Source organism: Siniperca chuatsi, linkage group LG3, assembly GCF_020085105.1.
Source record: "Siniperca chuatsi isolate FFG_IHB_CAS linkage group LG3, ASM2008510v1, whole genome shotgun sequence".
NCBI lineage: Eukaryota > Metazoa > Chordata > Actinopteri > Centrarchiformes > Sinipercidae > Siniperca > Siniperca chuatsi.
Genome location: NC_058044.1, coordinates 1844148 through 1862014, shown reverse-complemented (window position 1 = coordinate 1862014; position 17867 = coordinate 1844148). Strand labels below are relative to the sequence as shown.

General features: G+C 46.2%; 3 protein-coding genes across 10 annotated transcripts in view; 1 reads left to right on the top strand and 2 right to left on the bottom strand.

Annotated features, from left to right (window-relative positions):
* Window positions 1-17867, bottom strand: part of LOC122873028 (NACHT, LRR and PYD domains-containing protein 12-like) — a 1034258-nt gene that overhangs the window by 218774 nt on the left and 797617 nt on the right. The gene's annotated exons all lie outside the window — the stretch shown is intronic.
* Window positions 1-17867, top strand: part of LOC122873033 (NACHT, LRR and PYD domains-containing protein 3-like) — a 573599-nt gene that overhangs the window by 51145 nt on the left and 504587 nt on the right. The window lies entirely within an intron of this gene.
* The window catches only part of LOC122873027 (nidogen-1-like), a 41551-nt gene that overhangs the window by 5849 nt on the left and 17835 nt on the right, over window positions 1-17867 (bottom strand). The window contains exons 4-15 of one of the 2 annotated variants that reach the window (XM_044189263.1): window positions 17106-17752; window positions 16811-16951; window positions 15636-15887; window positions 15131-15331; window positions 13642-13875; window positions 11864-12001; window positions 10096-10224; window positions 8211-8354; window positions 5106-5234; window positions 1739-1978; window positions 1445-1617; window positions 199-325 (exon numbers count right to left, since the gene is read on the bottom strand). In XM_044189263.1, the coding sequence (XP_044045198.1) occupies window positions 199-325; window positions 1445-1617; window positions 1739-1978; window positions 5106-5234; window positions 8211-8354; window positions 10096-10224; window positions 11864-12001; window positions 13642-13875; window positions 15131-15331; window positions 15636-15887; window positions 16811-16951; window positions 17106-17752 (2555 nt within the window). The remainder of the gene's footprint in view (window positions 1-198; window positions 326-1444; window positions 1618-1738; window positions 1979-5105; window positions 5235-8210; window positions 8355-10095; window positions 10225-11863; window positions 12002-13641; window positions 13876-15130; window positions 15332-15635; window positions 15888-16810; window positions 16952-17105; window positions 17753-17867) is intronic. The other variant, XM_044189265.1, reaches the window with a different exon arrangement.

Genomic DNA, 17867 nt, shown 5'->3' with positions numbered 1-17867 from the left:
TCTCCTGCATGAAAATTTAACCCAACTACTTCCTGTTTGGTTTCATAAAAGGACAAACTACTTCCTGCACTGAGACTAAACGTTGGCTCTGGATGTAAATCGCAGGCTGCAGATTCTCTGTACAGATAACTGGACTGATACTGACTTCTTCTTGTCCTCCCTGCTGTAGTGACTTTATGTTTCTGATGTCCGTTGTACCTTTGGTGATGACTGGGCTGATGTCTCCTCCGCTCAGACTGGCCCTGCTGATGGCCGGCCCGGTGATGTCGGTCCAGTAAACCATCTTCTCCACGCAGTCATAAGCAACAGCGATCACCACCCGGTCCTGAGAGACAGGAAGAGACAGACGGTTTCATTCATCTGGAGACTCTTTCAAAGAGTCTTTTGTCTGAAGTGACAGAACGTCAGCGATCCATCGGGCTCGAAGGCGCCGACGCTGACGGAGAGCTTTGTGTTCAGCTGCTGTTTGACTGATGACTTCTCGGCTTCATAACGGAGAAGAAAAGAGTTCTGATGCTGAATTCTGTTAAAGAACAATCAGAGGATTGTTTCAGAGCGACCAGGAATGCTCAGAAGTGGTTTTACTACATTCATGGCAGACAGTGACACTGTGTATGTTCTTAAATATCTATACATATAAGGACCCAATGTCGTCAACAGGAAAACTCTCCAAAGTCAAGATATTTTGGCTGGTTGTCACTTCTTCCCTTCATTCGGGTTTGGGACTTGAGGTTCCCCAGAGGATGAATCCTACTGGATTTGGTGATCCTTTGGGTTTTCCTCTAGCGCCACCAGCAGGTCAAAGCTTTAAATTATCCAGACAAATATCTCAACATCTACTAGATGGATTGACAGAAATTTTGGTTCAGACATTCATGGTTCCCAGACGATGCATCTTAATAACTTTTGGTGATCCTCTGACTTTTCATTTAGCGCCACCAGCAGGTCACTAATGACATTCCCATCAGCCTCACAAAGTATGGCTGTAGACTTTCCTTCTTGTTTTTTCTTTCAGCATTTATTTTCTTACTCAAATAATATGATAAGAATCTGATCCGGGATTTGATAAAAACCGGAATCAATATTCAGAACCAGAACTGCCAGGATCTCAAACATTTCTTGTTTACATGTCATCCACGAGTAAATTCATACTATTCTTTTCATGACATCTTATCTTTGTCATTTTCCAGGTTTCACTTTCTGTAAAAACTGCTCATTAATGCAAAACCCGTCAGCCTTGGGTGTGAGATGTCACAAAGTCGAATGCGATTGATTTTCTGTTGAAAGCTAGTAGATTGTCATCTAAATGACCTGATATCCGTAGCTGCCTGGAAGATCTGAAACCTGGTGATATTTTTTTTGGAAGATTGTTGGAAGTCATGTGTTCGCCGAGCCGTGCAAGACAAATTTGAGATGAGATATCTCTAATCTGATGTTGTCTTACGGGGATGTGCAGCAGAGGCTTGGCCTCCTCCTTTCTAATGTTGTTTCCGTCCAGAGGTACGCGTTCGATCTTCCCGCTCTGAGCGAACAGCAGGTGTGTTCCCGCGGCGACGGGGTGAACGTCAGGCCGCGGCGTCGGACCCACCGGAGGAGGAGTCACTGCCTGGTTAATACCTGCGAAGGAGAGGAGAGTTTATGGTTCAGGTGAGGCGGCTTTTAGTTTAATGTGGACTATAATCAGCCAGACCACTGTGACGAGTTTCACGGTGTTTGAGGGAGGATTGAGTTGACTCACACAGAGGGGTGCTGCCGGGTCCGGTGCGGGTGTTGGGGATCTCCTGGCCGTTGGCGTCCACACACCAGCACTGCCCGATGCTGGTGTGGCACTGCGTGGGCTCGTAGGCGCCATGTTCGTCACACTGGGGGACGTACTGACCGACGGCCGCCCGAGGACGGAACGAGGAGAACAGACCGGAGCTGGAGGCGGCAGCGTGGGTGCTCTCTCTGTGGCGCTCACACTGCGTCTTCTCTCGCTCTGGGAACACAAAACAACCGAGCGAGACATCGGCAGTTGTTAGCAACATGAAGACCTCCGCTAAAGCAAACCATTTAATAATCTGGCCTTAATTTGGACTTCAGATGTATTTTGTTTATGTCAGCACAGATACATATTTTGGGGAAATACATCTATCCTCTATTTATTCTTTCTGAGAGTGAGATGAGAATATCAATCGCATGTCTGTATGTTAAGTATGGAGCTGGAGTCAGGATGTGGTTAGCCTAGCTTAGCATAAAGACTGGAAGCAGGGGGAAACAGCTAGCCTGGCTCTGTCCAAAGTTCGAAAGTACACTTACCAACACCTCTTAAGCTCCGGGATGTTAGCGTCACCTCAGGACGTAAAGAGACGCTTCATCTACTCTCAGACTACCGAAACGCTCTGTACTCAGTCAGCCGTGACAAATACAGTTTTATTCCGCGTTCACGTCATATGAACGCTTGGAAGATGATTAATCCCGCCTTCAAAAGCTCTGATTGGTCGATTGTTTGTTTCTCCAACCAGTGAAACTAATGGGATATTAATGAGCAAAAAACCAGATGTACGTAGCTCACCGATTCATTTTATTTAGTTCCTGTTCTATTACCATGTAAGACTTTGTGTCATACTTTAAATATTGAGCCAAATCTTATTATTTCTTCTTCTTCTATATTTTATTTATCGTTTGTTCTCTTTTCATAATGTACAAAATCAAAGAATATTCTATACAGCCTAATAAATAAAAAAAATAGTAATCAAAAATATGAATATCAATCTCCTTTATTTAAAACAAACCTAAAGAATATTCTGCAGCTCCTCACAGGTCTAATTTGATTTAACTTTATTTAGTGTTTTCTTGCCCGCGGACAGACAGACTGTTGTACGTGGCAGCTGCAGATAAACACGAGCTGTGGAGCGAACCGCAGATTAAAAGGCGAGCAGGAGGCTCTTCATCTCTGCGGTCACATCCAGGGGCCACAGCGACATCTGGAAGAGTCTCTCCTCACAATCTTATCCTCAAGGGTATCTGCGAGACGAACCACAAAGCAGCCATAACAGTCCCGTCTGAGAGACGTCAGGGGGTCCTCACAGCGCCACGTCTGCTTCCAACAATCGGCCAAAGACTAACCACAAACGGCAAGAAGACCCCCGCGAGAGGGGCGAAGATCAAAGGCAGGCCGTGCAGACAAAAGGAAACAGAGCTGCTTACAGTAAGAGACGCTGCGACAAGTTTTGGCAGGGGACAAAAAGATTATGCCTTTCAGACACCAGGCAGGTCATAAAAAGGCCCAAAATATGACAAAACTTTGGTGCGGAGGAGCGAGCTGTAATTAGCTCTCAGCTCCCGACACCTGGAATCACTGAAGCAGTCTGCAGCTTTGGGACGACGCCAAACCGCCAAACACACAACAACAACAAACTGTGGCAGCCAATCAGCTGTCTGCATGATAAATATGACACATCAGATCAGGAGGAGTTCAGCCTGTAACTTCAATAAAAGCATCAGTAGTAAATGTCGTACTCTCACACTTTTCATGAAGTGAAAGTGAACAAATATTAGTAAGAAATGTAAAAGTAAATGGCTACATTTATATAGTGCTTTTATCCAAAGCGATGATGGGTATGGATATATTATATACTATACATAGCTAATAACTACATATGCTGTAGCAATAGCTAGCTAACGTATATTACAGTATGTAGCTAATATTTCTCTTTGCAGTAACGCTAGGTTGCTACTGGAGGATAAAACAAAAGCCAGGCATGTTAACGTTAGAGCAGACAAACACACTTTAATTAATTCCTTACACTTTGCCTCTTGGGTTTTTCGGAAGATGATTAAAAGACACCACCATCCGAACTCTTTAAATGCGGAGTATTTCGTTTATTACAGCTCCGCGTGCACCACCTCAGGACATCCGGTCCAAAGGGAGGGGAGGGGTTTAGCTAATGGTCAACTGTAAACTACACCTCAGGTTTCTAGACAACGATGAGAAGGAAAAAGTTGCAGAAAACCAGGACGAGACACACCGATGATTTATTTAGTTCTTCCGTCTCTCTCCCCGAACAGATCCGAGGCTGCAGTGTGGACGAAGCGGCTGACATGAACCTCAGCTGTGCGTTATCAAGTGTCTGTTGAGTCTAACGTGAAAGTTGTTTACGCCGATCACCAGCCTCCCTCGCTGCTCTGCAGTCACCTCTTCTCCGCACAAGTGTTTATACCCTGCAGAGTTTACACAGCTTCCATTTGTCCCTGAAATGTCTGCCACACACACTGAAACGTTTTCTTTTTAACGCTCTTTGTCAGTCAGGAGATCTTTAAAAAGGACCTCACTGCTGCTTTTACATGTTTTAACCCATACATTTTTAAATTGTGTAGTTTAGACGGCTTCCCTTCAAGGAAATCAGATTTATATGTAATTTAATGAAACAGTTTAGAGTCATAAACTGATCTCTTAACACTGGGGGTGTAAGCGGTGCTTGTATTCGTCCAGAACCGTTCGGTATGCGACTTCCTCGGATCGGTGCGCCCCGTGACCCAAACTATTACCGTCAAAATAGTCTGTTTATGTCGACCACTCGCAGCCGCGGAACAGAAATACTAGAGCGCGAGTTTTACCCGGAACAGAGCGCCAGCTGCTGTCTATCAGCTGTAGCGTGCTAGTCGGCTTAGCCCGGTTAGTCAAGCGCCTGTAGCGTCGCTGCCTCCGAACGGCAAACCCAAATGAGAGACCAGAGCTGGAGGACCCTCCAGGACGTTTAGATCCACTGTGTGGGAGCGTCACGGTTTCCCGGTTAGTTACGATGGGCGTCAGACTGCACGCCGACACTGTTCGACTGCAGTCGGGTTTGTCTGTGGGAACACTTCAAAACACGTCATTTATGACGACTGTGTTGATTAGCGGAACGAGACAAAACCAGACTGGAAGGCGAGCCCTCCTCCCCACGGCGTTCAGGCAGATTCAGACCGAGCCACATCAATAACTAATCCTACAGGAGTGTTACAAAAATACATTTTTTGTTTTCCTACTGTACCGAATTTTGTGTACCGTTACACCCGAACTTAACACACAGGTGTCGGAGAGTGTGTGTGTGTGTGTGTGTGTGTGTGTGTAAGTTACCTACCTGTGGATGCAGGACTGCACTGGAAGCCGTCGCCATGGAAACCAGGTTGGCAGTGGCAGGTGTAGGAGCCCTGCGTGTTGGAGCAGAAGGCGTCGCGGTGACATCGATCCTGCTGACACTCGTCTTCGTCTGAACACGCAGAAAGACAACCAAGATGAAGGCGAACACAAAGCCACAAGTAACGCATCAACCACCATCTTTGGACGCAGTACCACTAACGGCCACCAGGTTCTAAAAATCTCAGACTCGAACACCGGCTCTAGCTAGGGCTGTTCACGCGTTTCACGAGATTTTCATGGCCTCCGTAGTTTCTCCGACACGCTTGGAAGGGGAGGGCGAGGCGAGCGGTGTTCAAATGGCTGCAAACTGCATTTCACCGCTAGATGTCACTAAATCCTCCACACTGGACCTTTAAAGCTACAGCATTAGCATCCTATAGCATTGCACCAATAACCACCATAATATGGACATTAGCCTGCCATTAATAAACCACGAAATATTAATTAAGATACTGAACTTTCCAGAACTTCGGTCACAAACCTTGTTTTAAACTAACATTAACATAACGACGCAGATGTTCAGCAGGTATAATGTTCACCAGCTTAGTTTAGCGTGTTAGCGTGCTAACATTTGCTAATTAGCAGTAAACACAAAGTGCAGCAGAGGCTGATGGGAACGTCATCAGTTCTGCAGGTATTTGGTCGTAAACCAAAGTGTTGGACAAAATAAAATTTGAATGATGAAAAGTCAGGATAGATTCTAAAAACTTTAATGACCCTCGTGAACGTCTGAACCAAATGTCATGGCCGTTCATTAGAGCTGCAACACAACGCAATATCAGAAATATGAAGAGATACTGGAGCCACGAGCCTACAGGAACATTTTAAACTCTGAAAATAAAAATAGATAAATAATAACAAATCAACATATCTTGTTGGGACTCATCCAGCAGACAGAGAGCAACATGATTATCCCACTGGAGTCGTGTTTGTGTCCACCTGGTGAGTCTAAGTCCGCTTTATACACAAGACATCTCACAATCTAATAGTTAACTGGCACCATTAAAAGTCCTGAACCCCTTGGATTTTAAACGACCACATGACCTTCCTCAGGACAAACTCGACGTTTTGGCTCCACTACAGGTAAGACTCTAAAAACAGCTAAATCTCCGGCTCTCAGCTCAGCGACTGTGTAAAGAAATTCCTTCCTTCCTGAGTGACGGACGGTTTTCGTCCTGCTGTTTTCTCTCCACACAGACGCTGATCCAGCTGAGCTGTGTGAACAGTTCGGACTCTCCAGACTCTCCAGAAGAAAGGAGTGGGGGAGATGTGTGTATATAAGAGATGAGCTGCACAGCTGTAAGGCAGGGTTCGACATTTCCTGTTTCTCTCACGCTGCTGTTATTTCAATGTTTGTCCAGAATACAAACACTGTTACAATGTGCCTGAAGCTCTGAAACTTATATTGTCTGTTCCTACAGCAACTTTTGCACGTCGGGGGTTATAGAAATAAAACTTCATGACTTTATTTGGTTATTTTGGTTAATTCTGTTTCATATATTGAATGTTGGCATTCTGATTTGTTGAGTTTGGTTCAGTGCGTGCAGCCAAACACCCAAAACTGACTGACGCTGGGTAAAAAAAAAGAAGAGCTAAGAGAGAGAGAGAGAGAGAGAGAGGTGGAAATTAATCACTTTGCTGATTCAAATCATTTTGTTAAACAAAGACTCGTAGATGTGGAGTTTGTTCTGCGTTGTCATCTGACGTTCTCCAGTTCAGTCAGCTGCTTCCTCAAACTGTCCCCCGTCAGTACAAACCTCGGCCTCTTCGACAGCTCGGGAACGAGATAACTGCGGCAGAGGTAGTTCAGTTCGACCTGATCGTTTCTGTGGCTTACACCGTCTTTCCAGCCGCTTCTAAACCGGCGGTAACACCTGACGACAGTGCTGTCAGTCACCAGGGAGGAGCTTCACTGCTGAAAGCTACCGATTCTGTCAGAGACGACGATTCAGTCGGTTAAGATTCTGCGTTAAAAGATTTGTTCTCACATGAACTCAGAGGTCAAGAAGTAGCAACACCACAGTGTAGAAATACTCTGATACAAGTCCTGCATTCAAATTCTTACTTAAGTAAAAGTACAAAAGTATCAGCATCAAAATATACTTATATATGTACCAAAAGTAAAGGTGTTCATTATGCAGAACGGCCCATTTCAGAATAATATATATTATATTATTGGTTTATAATTATTGGTGCGTTCATGTGTTCATCACTAATGTTGCAGCTGGTGAAAGTGGAGCTAATTTTACTTTATATACTGCTGGATAGCTTCATCTGTAATAATATATCATCATTTATTAGTTGATTTATATTTTGCATTAATAAATCAAATAATCTGCAAAGTAACTAAAGTGATCAGATACACGCGGAGGAGTGAACGGCAGAATATTTCCCTCCGACATTTAGAGGAGAAGAAGTATAAAGTAGAAGAAAAAGGAAATACTCAAGTGAAGTACAAGTACCTCAAAATTACAGTACAGTAGTGAACACACCTCTGCTCGAATACTAACTCCAACACACAATCTTGACTTGACAAGGTCATTGTCCAAGTTATCAAGGTTAGCTAGTTAGCTTAGCAGCCCTTCCAAGTTCAAACTAGCGTATAAGTTAAGTACGCTAACCTGCTGAACAGCCGGGGCAGACAGATGATTGGCAGATTGATCACATTGTGGTTAATCTAATTAAATTAGCAGCTTGGATTTAATTTTTGACATCCTTTAAACAAACAAGATGTCAACAAGTACGTTCTGATCATTTGTGCGTATAATTTATTAAATTAGTGTTTTTTCCCTCCATGACACCCTCTTTATCTGGGGAAGGTTTGCCGAGCTCACAAACGTCTTCGCTCTGATTCCTACGAGCTGCAGACGAAGTTCAAGTTTGTTTTGCTGCTTCAAACACACGAAAACAACAGCTGTGACCTTCAGCGGCGACCGCAGCCACGATTGTTACGTATCTGAGGACGAGCCGACACAGATACACACGGAGTCGTAACGCGGAGGTCAGCTGACGACCGCTAACGCACCGATAAACTCCGGGAACTCACCCCGACACACCCGGCCGTCTCCCACAAACCCCGGCAGGCAGGAGCAGGCGAAGGCCGAGCCGCCGCTGTAGCTGCACAGAGCGCGCTCAGGGACGTCGCAGTCGTGACTTCCTGTCCGACAGTGGTCCACCGGACGGTTCTCCTCTGCGGGACGAGACAGACGGCATGTTAGCGCTCATACGGGGACAGACGGGGGACAGAGGACAGAGGGAGGACACGGGGACAGAGGGAGGACACGGGGACTGAGGGAGGACACGGGGACAGAGGGAGGACACGGGGACAGAGGGAGGACACGGGGAAAAGACAGAGGACACAGGTACAGAGGGAGGACACGGAGAAAAGACTGAGGACACTGGGACAGAGGGAGGACACGGAGAAAAGACTGAGGACACTGGGACAGAGGGAGGACAGAAGGAAAAGACGGAGGACACGGGAACAGAGGGAGGACACGGGGAAAAGACAGAGGACACAGGTACAGAGGGAGGACACGGGGAAAAGACGGAGGACACAGGTACAGAGGGAGGACACGGGGAAAAGACAGAGGACACAGGTACAGAGGGAGGACACGGAGAAAAGACTGAGGACACTGGGACAGAGGGAGGACAGAAGGAAAAGACGGAGGACACGGGAACAGAGGGAGGACACGGGAAAAGACGGAGGACACAGGTACAGAGGGGAGGACACGGAGAAAAGACTGAGGACACTGGGACAGAGGGAGGACAGAAGGAAAAGACGGAGGACACGGGAACAGAGGGAGGACACGGGAAAAGACAGAGGACACAGGTACAGAGGGAGGACACGGGGAAAAGACGGAGGACACAGGTACAGAGGGAGGACACGGGGAAAAGACAGAGGACACAGGTACAGAGGGAGGACACGGGGAAAAGACGGAGGACACAGGTACAGAGGGAGGACACGGAGAAAAGACTGAGGACACTGGGACAGAGGGAGGACAGAAGGAAAAGACGGAGGACACGGGAACAGAGGGAGGACACGGGGACAGAGGGAGGACACGGAGAAAAGACTGAGGACACAGGTACAGAGGGAGGACACGGGGACAGATGGAGGACAGACAGTGTCGGGTTAACAGCAGGAACTGACTGTAGAGAAAGTTTCGAACAGACAGGTTCTTCACCTCGTCCTTCAGCCCTTTTGTTGTCTTCAGATATCAGAAAGTTACATTTAACACTTTTTAAAAAGACGCAACACAAGAAAAAGCAGAAACGCGTGGACGGCCTGTCCACGGCCTGTCCACGGCCTGTCCACGCGTTCTCGTACTTCTGGTCGGGGTCTGATTTTCCTGGTTTGGGCTCTTAATGCTGCAGGGACACTTTGGACAATTCTTTTCTCTGTAGTAAAATAAACAATTCAAGTAACAAATACATAATATTTTACTGAACAAAGTTACAAAATAGAAAAAATACTTTTCAACAAAGAAATGAAAGAAAGGAAACGCGACAGCTGATCTGTTGTGATGTAGAGATGTGCTGTGGCCTCCTCGCGTTTCAGTGTCTCTTCCTTCCTAATGTTTATTTCACCGGAACAGCGCGTTCATCGAAGCCAACCTTCATCCAAAACAAAAACGCTGTGAAATGTTTTGTGGGGGCGTTTTGCACTTCAGGGCCACCGTACGTGGGGACCTTCTAATTCAGGGGACCCGATCCCTGCAGATCCGTCCCGTTTCACAAAGAACAACATCAGTTTGAAACATTTCGTCTCCGCTGGAACTCGTCCCATCTCCAGTCCAACAAACCCTTTATTGTTTCTGTCTGTGGGCAGCGTTTAGAACATCTGTGTGTGCAACAGGGGGCTCACACACACACACACACCCGGCCCACCCAGCTGTCAGGGTCACACACACACACACACACACACACAAACGTACCGATGCAGGTCTTTCCGTCGCTGGCGAACACGAAGCCTCTCAAACACTCGCAGCGGAAAGCTCCCTGCTGGTTGCTGCAGACGGCGTTGGACCCGCAGACCGGAGGAGTCTCTCTGCACTCGTCAATATCTGCCAATAACACACCAACGGAGCTGATTGATACACCGTCACTGTAGCGCTGTCAGTCAGTACAGTTCTGAGGTACTTACTTACCTGAGTATTTCCATTTTGTGATACTTTATACTTCTACTCCGCTACATTTCAGATTTGACAGATAACAGTTTGACATAAAAGCACGTGATAAGTTTACACATCGTATTGTTAAAGATGAAACTAACGGTTCCCGACGTTTTTGGCTCGTGGCCCCTTACGGAAAAGCAGCTGGGGCCCCTCCTCTTTGAGACGTTTTCTACAAACCGCTAGTTCTGCCAACTTGAGTTTGAGTTATTGTTCGAGCTTCAAAGAAGTCTCCGATGTTTCACAGAAAACATCTTAAAAACTTAGAGAAAAGTCCAAAAAAATACAATTTTAAATGTATCAGATTCATCATTCTGCCCTAAAAGTAACGCGTGTTCACGAGAGTATCACGGAAATATGTAAAACACACACACACACACACACACAGTCAGCCCGTCAAAAACTCTTAGATCATAAGAGACTTGGTTACATCAGGTTCACGAAAAAAAAAAAAAAAAAAACTACAGATGAATCCTTTTCTGAAAAGAAAACTGAATGGAGCTGGACTCTCTGGCGGCGGTGTCAGAGAGGAGGACGCTGGGTAAACTACACGCCATCTTGGACAGTGTCTCCACCCGCTCCATGACGCGCTGGTCAAACAAAGGAGCACCTTCAGCGGAAGACTCGTCCCCCCACAATGCACCACAGAGCGCCACAGGAAGTCCTTCCTGCCTGTGACCATCAGACTCTTTAACTCCTCCCTCTAAGTGTCAGTCTGTAGGACCCGAAGTCACTAAACTGGACATTGATCATTAACATCTCTGCAATACTTGAGATAATAAACTCTTTTAGTTTAAAATGCCCTGTTTATTGATATTTATTCATACCTTTATTACCGCTGTGCAATATCCTCCGTCTCATTATAAATAAGCTACATTTAACTTGGCAGTTCATGCACTATTACTTTATACCGTATTATCATCATCAACTTGTAAACCCACTTTGTACTTCACACTTATTTTATTTTATACTTATACCCACCTGGTACTTATTTTATTTTCAGACCTGTTTTATAGTGGATTATATATTTTGCTCAGTGCTTCTCTCCCTGTGTGCGCTGACGTGACGGTGAGCAGCTGTAGCAAAGAGTTTCCCCTCGGAGATCAATAAAGTATTTCTGATTCTGATCATTTGTAATCCGTTCTCAGACGTCCCGGATCTTCAGATGCAAACAGGAATTCACCGAGCAGACTTTCAGTTTCCGGGACTGTAGCAGCGGCAGGAATAATAATCTGAATATGTAACACAACGTATAAATAAAATGCAGTTCAAAGTGCCACTCGCTGCCTGTAGGTGGCGCAGGTTGGACTGTAGCTGCAGGCGTCCTAACGGTTTTCACGTTACCGTTGCACTTTATGTTTTGCTTTTTATTTTCACATTTCTGTCCTCGCTGCGTGTCGTGCCGTTACTTTTATCGTTTGCTTCGTATATTTTATTCTTTGGAAAGCAAGTTTGTTCAGAAAAGTTATTATTCAACAGCTTCCACCACTGAAAAGGCTGAAACTGTGAGGTGCGAGCAGGCGGGGGTTACCGTGGCAGTAGCGTCCGTCTCCAGCGAACCCGTCGGTGCAGTCGCAGGCGAACTGGAGGCCTTCACCTGGTCGGCACACGGCGTTGATGTCGCAGCCGTGTCTGCCGGTGAAACACGGATTCTGCTCTGGAAGACCGCCTGTCACCATTAAAAAAGGAAGGAACCAGAGATGTTATATTTTATTCCACACATCTCTTCGTCAAAACTCGGCGCCTACGTTACCCACAATGCAACTCGACCGCCGACAGTTCAGTCAGAGATTCGGGTGTGCTATGCTAGTAGCAGCCACAGAAACGCCATTAAGGCCTCGTGTGAGAATATGGACGAACAGCCGGGACATGTTTTAGCTTTAAAGACATCGACAACAAAACCCCCAGAGGAAGTGACGCCAACAGGAAGTGAGGACGCCAACAGGAAGTGAGGACGCCAACAGGAAGTGAGGACGCCGGCTCTCTGTGGCGTTACAGTCGGTTTAACCTTCAGGCCCCACCTTTGGTCAGATGAAAGCAATTATTATTTTTAATATTGATTAATCTAACTTTTGCATTTTTTTGGTAAACCAATTAATTGTTTAATCTTCTGAATGTCAACAAACACGGAAAGACGTCCATCACGAGTTCATGTCTTCAAATGTCTCGCTTTTTTCCGACCAACAGTCCGAAACGTTTGCGGCGGCGTGAGCAGCTGAAGCGGTTTGACGTTTTCTCTCGATGAACGACTTCAGGGGCTTGTTGATGATCTGACGGAGGGCGAAGCGTTGAGTGTCGGAGCTCCGGAGCTTCGCCTCCTCACAGGAAGCTCCACCCAGATGTTCAAACTGTGTTTTCTTGTGTCACTCTGAGCCCCCGAGCATCAGCCCCCACCTGCACGTTTACTTTAACCCTGCTTTTTATAAAAAAATTAAAAAAAAGAGATGCTCCTGATGCCCCCCTCCTCCTCGTGGACTGCTGGTTGGTATCTCGCTGACCTCGGCCGCTGACCCCCTCTGATTGCAGCTGAGGAAATACAGGCGGGCTCAGATGATGTTTATCTTCCTCTGAAGTTCCTCTGCAAACACCAAACTGCTGGAGGCGAGTTTCAGCGCATTCCTCTGGGTAATAACACGCATCTGTCCTCTGACTGTCCTCTGACTGTCCTCTGACTGTCCTCTGACTGTCCCCGACAGACGCCCAGGACGCACGGACCTGAACAACCTGACCGCCTGGAGTCCACCTGCTGACTTCATTTATAAAAACGCTTCACACTACACATTCTCCCCCCGATGGCAGGTGCCAGCTGTCCAAAGAAACTAACACTTCGACTCGCAGGGAAGCCGGCATCGAACCGCCGACCTTCCGATCGGTGGACGGCCCGCTCTACCTCTAAGCCGCCTCAACACAGCAGGTAGTTGATCGCATGCAGCACGACTCAATTTTCTTGGTTTTTACCAGTTTTCAATGACAAATATATATATTATAACATTATCTTAATCGCAATGTGTCCAAGTGCGACATCCAAACCCGAGGAGCTGCAGTGGTTTGAAAGAAAACTGTGATGCAAAAATGATCATTCCCACTAACCGTGAATCAGATCGCAGCCGTAATATCTGTCAGAATAATCGCAATATGATTTTTTTACCATATCGTGCAGCCTTATTGTCCCAAAGCATCCAAATGTTTCTCATTCTCACAGCTTTCTCTAAGATAGAGAGTTTGTTCAAACATCTTGGGGTTTATGTCATCGACTTTTTCAGTATTTTATCATTTTCAGGTGCTGATGAACCGACTCTCCCAACTCACTGTGGACAGAGCCGATCTTGTTGCTCATGGCGTAGCGGATCAGAAGGTTGATATCGTCGAACATCACGAAGACCTGGTCCACGCTGAGCTGCTGGGTGGACGGCGCCGCCCGGGCGGCCTCGGCGTGCGCGCAGCTCTGGAAGGTGACGGTCTGACGCCATTGGTAGCTTCTGGTCTGGACGGTGCCGTCGGGGGAGGTGATGGTGTAGTCGCGGCTGGAGGAGGAAGTGATCACTGAGAGGAGCAGAAGCAGAAGAAGAAAAGTTTCGTAAGTTTTGTAAATTCCGTCGCAGACTGAAAACTAACTAAATGCAGCACTTGAAGAAGTTCAGCGTATTTGATGAAGATGATGTTCTTGCATGATTCTTTGTCGGGTTGTATCTGCATGGCTGAAATAAGTCGCTTTGCATAACAGCGTCAGCTGAATAAATTTCATGTAAATAATGATTTTTCAAAAAATGTATATCCATTAAATGAACATTTGCAATAAAAAGTGAATCCATTTAATTCTTCTACAAATTAAAAATTAAAAATATATAAATAGACAGCAAAATTACACAGTAATCAAGACGTCAGGATGGTTAAACATCTTCAGACTGTGAAAACACAGCAGCTGTGAGGCGACCAAAAGCTAACAATGAAGTTAAAGTGAGTTTGAAATGAATTACCACCAACGAACACTCGTTAATGACAGGATGACTCTAAAACTAACGACACGTTCCTGTCAGCATGCTAACTGTAGGCATCCTAACATGCTAATGTTAGCGTCAGAATGAAACTAAAATGAAACATTTAAATATGTGCGTGTGCCTCCCGATGATGGCCAGGGTCAGAATGCTAACATTAGCATGTTAATATGCTATTGTTAATGTTAGTATGTGACGTAGCACGCCAGCATGCTTACCCCGCGTTCATGTCATGACCGGAGTTATAGTAACTCTCTTTTTAGCTTGTTTTTCAGCTTTTTCGCCTTTCGGAAAGCTGAAAGTACAGATACAGACAGGACATGTAACAAAGCTCCCCAGCGGGAATCGAACCAGAGCATGTCGTGCGTGTGCGTCTTCGCCACCAGCACCGTCGTGAGTTGTCTGATGATGTGAACACTCACGAGTTGTAAACACAGAAATCATTTACATCCATCCCATATGACCCGAACAGAGCATTACTGTAGCATCGCCGTGCTAACTGCAACACTAAACATGCTAACACTAACATACGCTACGAGCATTTTCTCAGACACAGATGAGACACATTTTACACCAGAAACAGGAGGTGTCTGAATCGAACGGGCACGTCTGTGTGTTTGTGTGTCATTTGTACTGATAGCACAATATCGTTATTTTCTGATAACACTGAACTGCACCCTTCCCTCGCAGAGTGAACCTGGAGGGCAGTCGAAGGAACGCAATGAGCTGCTACACCGTGCAAAAGCAACGATACCACAGCGCACTGCGTCATTTGATTGGTTTTAGTGGTTAACTGTCCTTACAGTTTCTGTCGTACTGGTAGATCTCCTTGTACGGGTTGATCTGGACGGAGGATCCCAGCGGGATGGCGGGCAGACGTCCCTCCAGCTCGGTGCTCACCACCAGGTGGTCGTGTTCGTCGATTCCTTTAAACTGCTGCTTGATGCTCAGACGCTCGTTTCCGGGCTGAAAGATCACCTCGGCCTGCCGGGAAAACACGCCGCCTGCATGAACGTGTGAGAAAGCACGCGAGTGTCTGAGCAGAGTCCTGCAAGGTTTAACTAAATACAATAACAAGCAACAAAGGACTCGAGCCAGGGACATTAGGATTCATGGTCACCCAACTTTTAAGTCAAAACATCTACGTACATTATCCAAATTATTTACATTACAGTCAGACAGAGCAACAACACATTAACTTCGATGTTTAGACTTCACTTGTGTTGAGGCAGCCAGCAGTGCTGATGGTTAAAAATCAACCACCTAGCACCAGACTGCACAACAATCAACCACAACACGTCCCCTCACCGACGAGACTGAAGCCGTTCTGGTAGCCCGGCTGCTCCAGGGCGAAGGCCCAGCCGATGACTCCTCCCAGGGAGGACAGCGGCAGCATGGAGGGGCCCACGCTTTTAGAGATGTTGCTGATGGCCACGTAGGCCCGTCCGTCATTGGCTACCACGTACGAGTGCAAGTCGTTGTTTTTGAGCGCCACGGGTGAAGGCGAGTTCCCAACGAACACTTGACCATTCACCTTTCCATTCATTCTCTGTGGTTTTCCTGGGAAATAACAAAGATTTGATTAATAGAGCAGAATTTTCAGAATCAAGACGTTTCGGCTCTATCTGCCCAAAGTCTATCACAGTGTATTAACACCTTGGTCACGCCAATCACATGCTAATCAGGTACTTAACAGTGATGAAGTAGATGCAGCCAGAAAACAATAGGCCTGATTACTGATTACTGGGCCATCTTGGAAACTATTAGGTCAGTTTCAGGTGAAACTAGCTAATCAACAGATACTCAGGTAGACTCCTCCCTGAGGGCGGGGCTTATGTAACTCAGAGTAGCTTAAATTTCCAGTTCCCGTCCCATTTTTTCACAATTGAGAATGACTTCCGGATGGGAGCCGAAACGTCTTGATTCTGAAAACAGCGTCCAGACGACTACGACTGAAACCTTTTCTACGATAAATCACTCCTGGACGAATGAGGGACTACACCGTCTAATAGAGCAGAAGTTCAGTAGTTGGTAGTGTTGCGATGGCAACAATCCTGCTGTGAGGTGGTGATAACGACGCCGATGGCTTCTGAGTTAAGGTCCCGCCTTTTCCTGGGTTAGCTTCTGCTCCTCTAGCCTATTTTCCTCAATGTAAATTCTTCATCAGTCTTTCTACAAACCTAAAACATGAAATTGGTGTTTTCTGTCCGTATTAAATAAAGGGTAATCTACTATTGTTGCTAAATGCTAAATGCTAAAAAAAAAAAAAGATTCACTATATCTGTGGTAAAATAAGACTTGCAAGTACAGTTAGTAGACAGTGATTTTGGGATGTGTCTTGAGCACAAACTGTCATAATTAACTGGAGTTTAGCCAAGTGCTTGACAGATACGATCCGTCTTTGCACCTTTCTAGTCACTTCATAAAAATTCAGGAAAACTTGCACTGTTAACTTAAACAGTTTAAGTAAAAATGCTTCTCACCTTCTGCGACACAGTCCTTCCCGTTACCATAGAAACCAGGCCTACAATGGCAGCAGTACCCGTTGCTGTAATCCCGGCAGTCAGCAAAAGCCGAGCATTTGTGCCTGTTGTGGGCACATGTCTCCAAATTGTACGCAAATACTGTGAAAAAACCAAAGAAAGAACCAATCAGCATGGGTTCAATGAAAATAAAACTCGAGAACTTTGACAGGATTATCCGAAATTTAAGGAATACGCTAGTTAACACTTTGTTCTGAATCTTCAGGCACAAACATTTTTAGCTTTTGTGACTTACCATTGACATTGAGAACTTCGTCTTCGTCTACCACTACGATCTGGGGTTGGTGGGACCGGGAATGGGGTGGCACTGGTTGGACTGGTTCGGGGTTGGTGTACCGTGGTTCAACTGGATCAGGGTACCTCGGCTCGACTGGAGAGTATCTAGGTTCAGTGGTGTCAGGGATGGTGTATCTTGGTTGCAAAGGCTCAGAGACTGGGTATCTGGTCTCATTTTGGTCAGGGTATCTCGGCTCAGATGAGTCTGGGTATCTTGGTCGAACCCTCTCGGGGTCGGCGTATGTTGGTGGGACTGTCTCAGATTCCGGGTATTCTGACTCAAACTGGCCCGGTTCTTCATAATCTGGCTCTTCGGTCTCCGGTTCAGCATACCCTAGCGTGACGGTCTCAGCATCTGGGTAACTGGGTTGGTACTCAGCGGGAGTCTCAGTCGGGAACTCCTCCTTTTCTTCTGGTACCGCCTGAGGTTCGTAGGTCGAGAAGTCCACCTTCTGTCGCTCATCAGGTTGCCTTGGCAACATGGTCACGGTAGGTTCGGTGGCATCCGCCTCCTCCTCAGAGACCATTCCCGGTGTAATGCTGACAAAGAACGGGGAGGAGCCGATCTCGTACACCCAAACTCCATTCCGTCCTGAGGTTGTCTTTCTAGTGGGTTAACAGAAGGAAGTAAAATCAGTCTCAATCGCCATCAGATCTATGTTCTTCAGTGAAAAAATGGCGCCTGATTTATAGTTGTACCTTTAGACGTTACTGTGTAGCT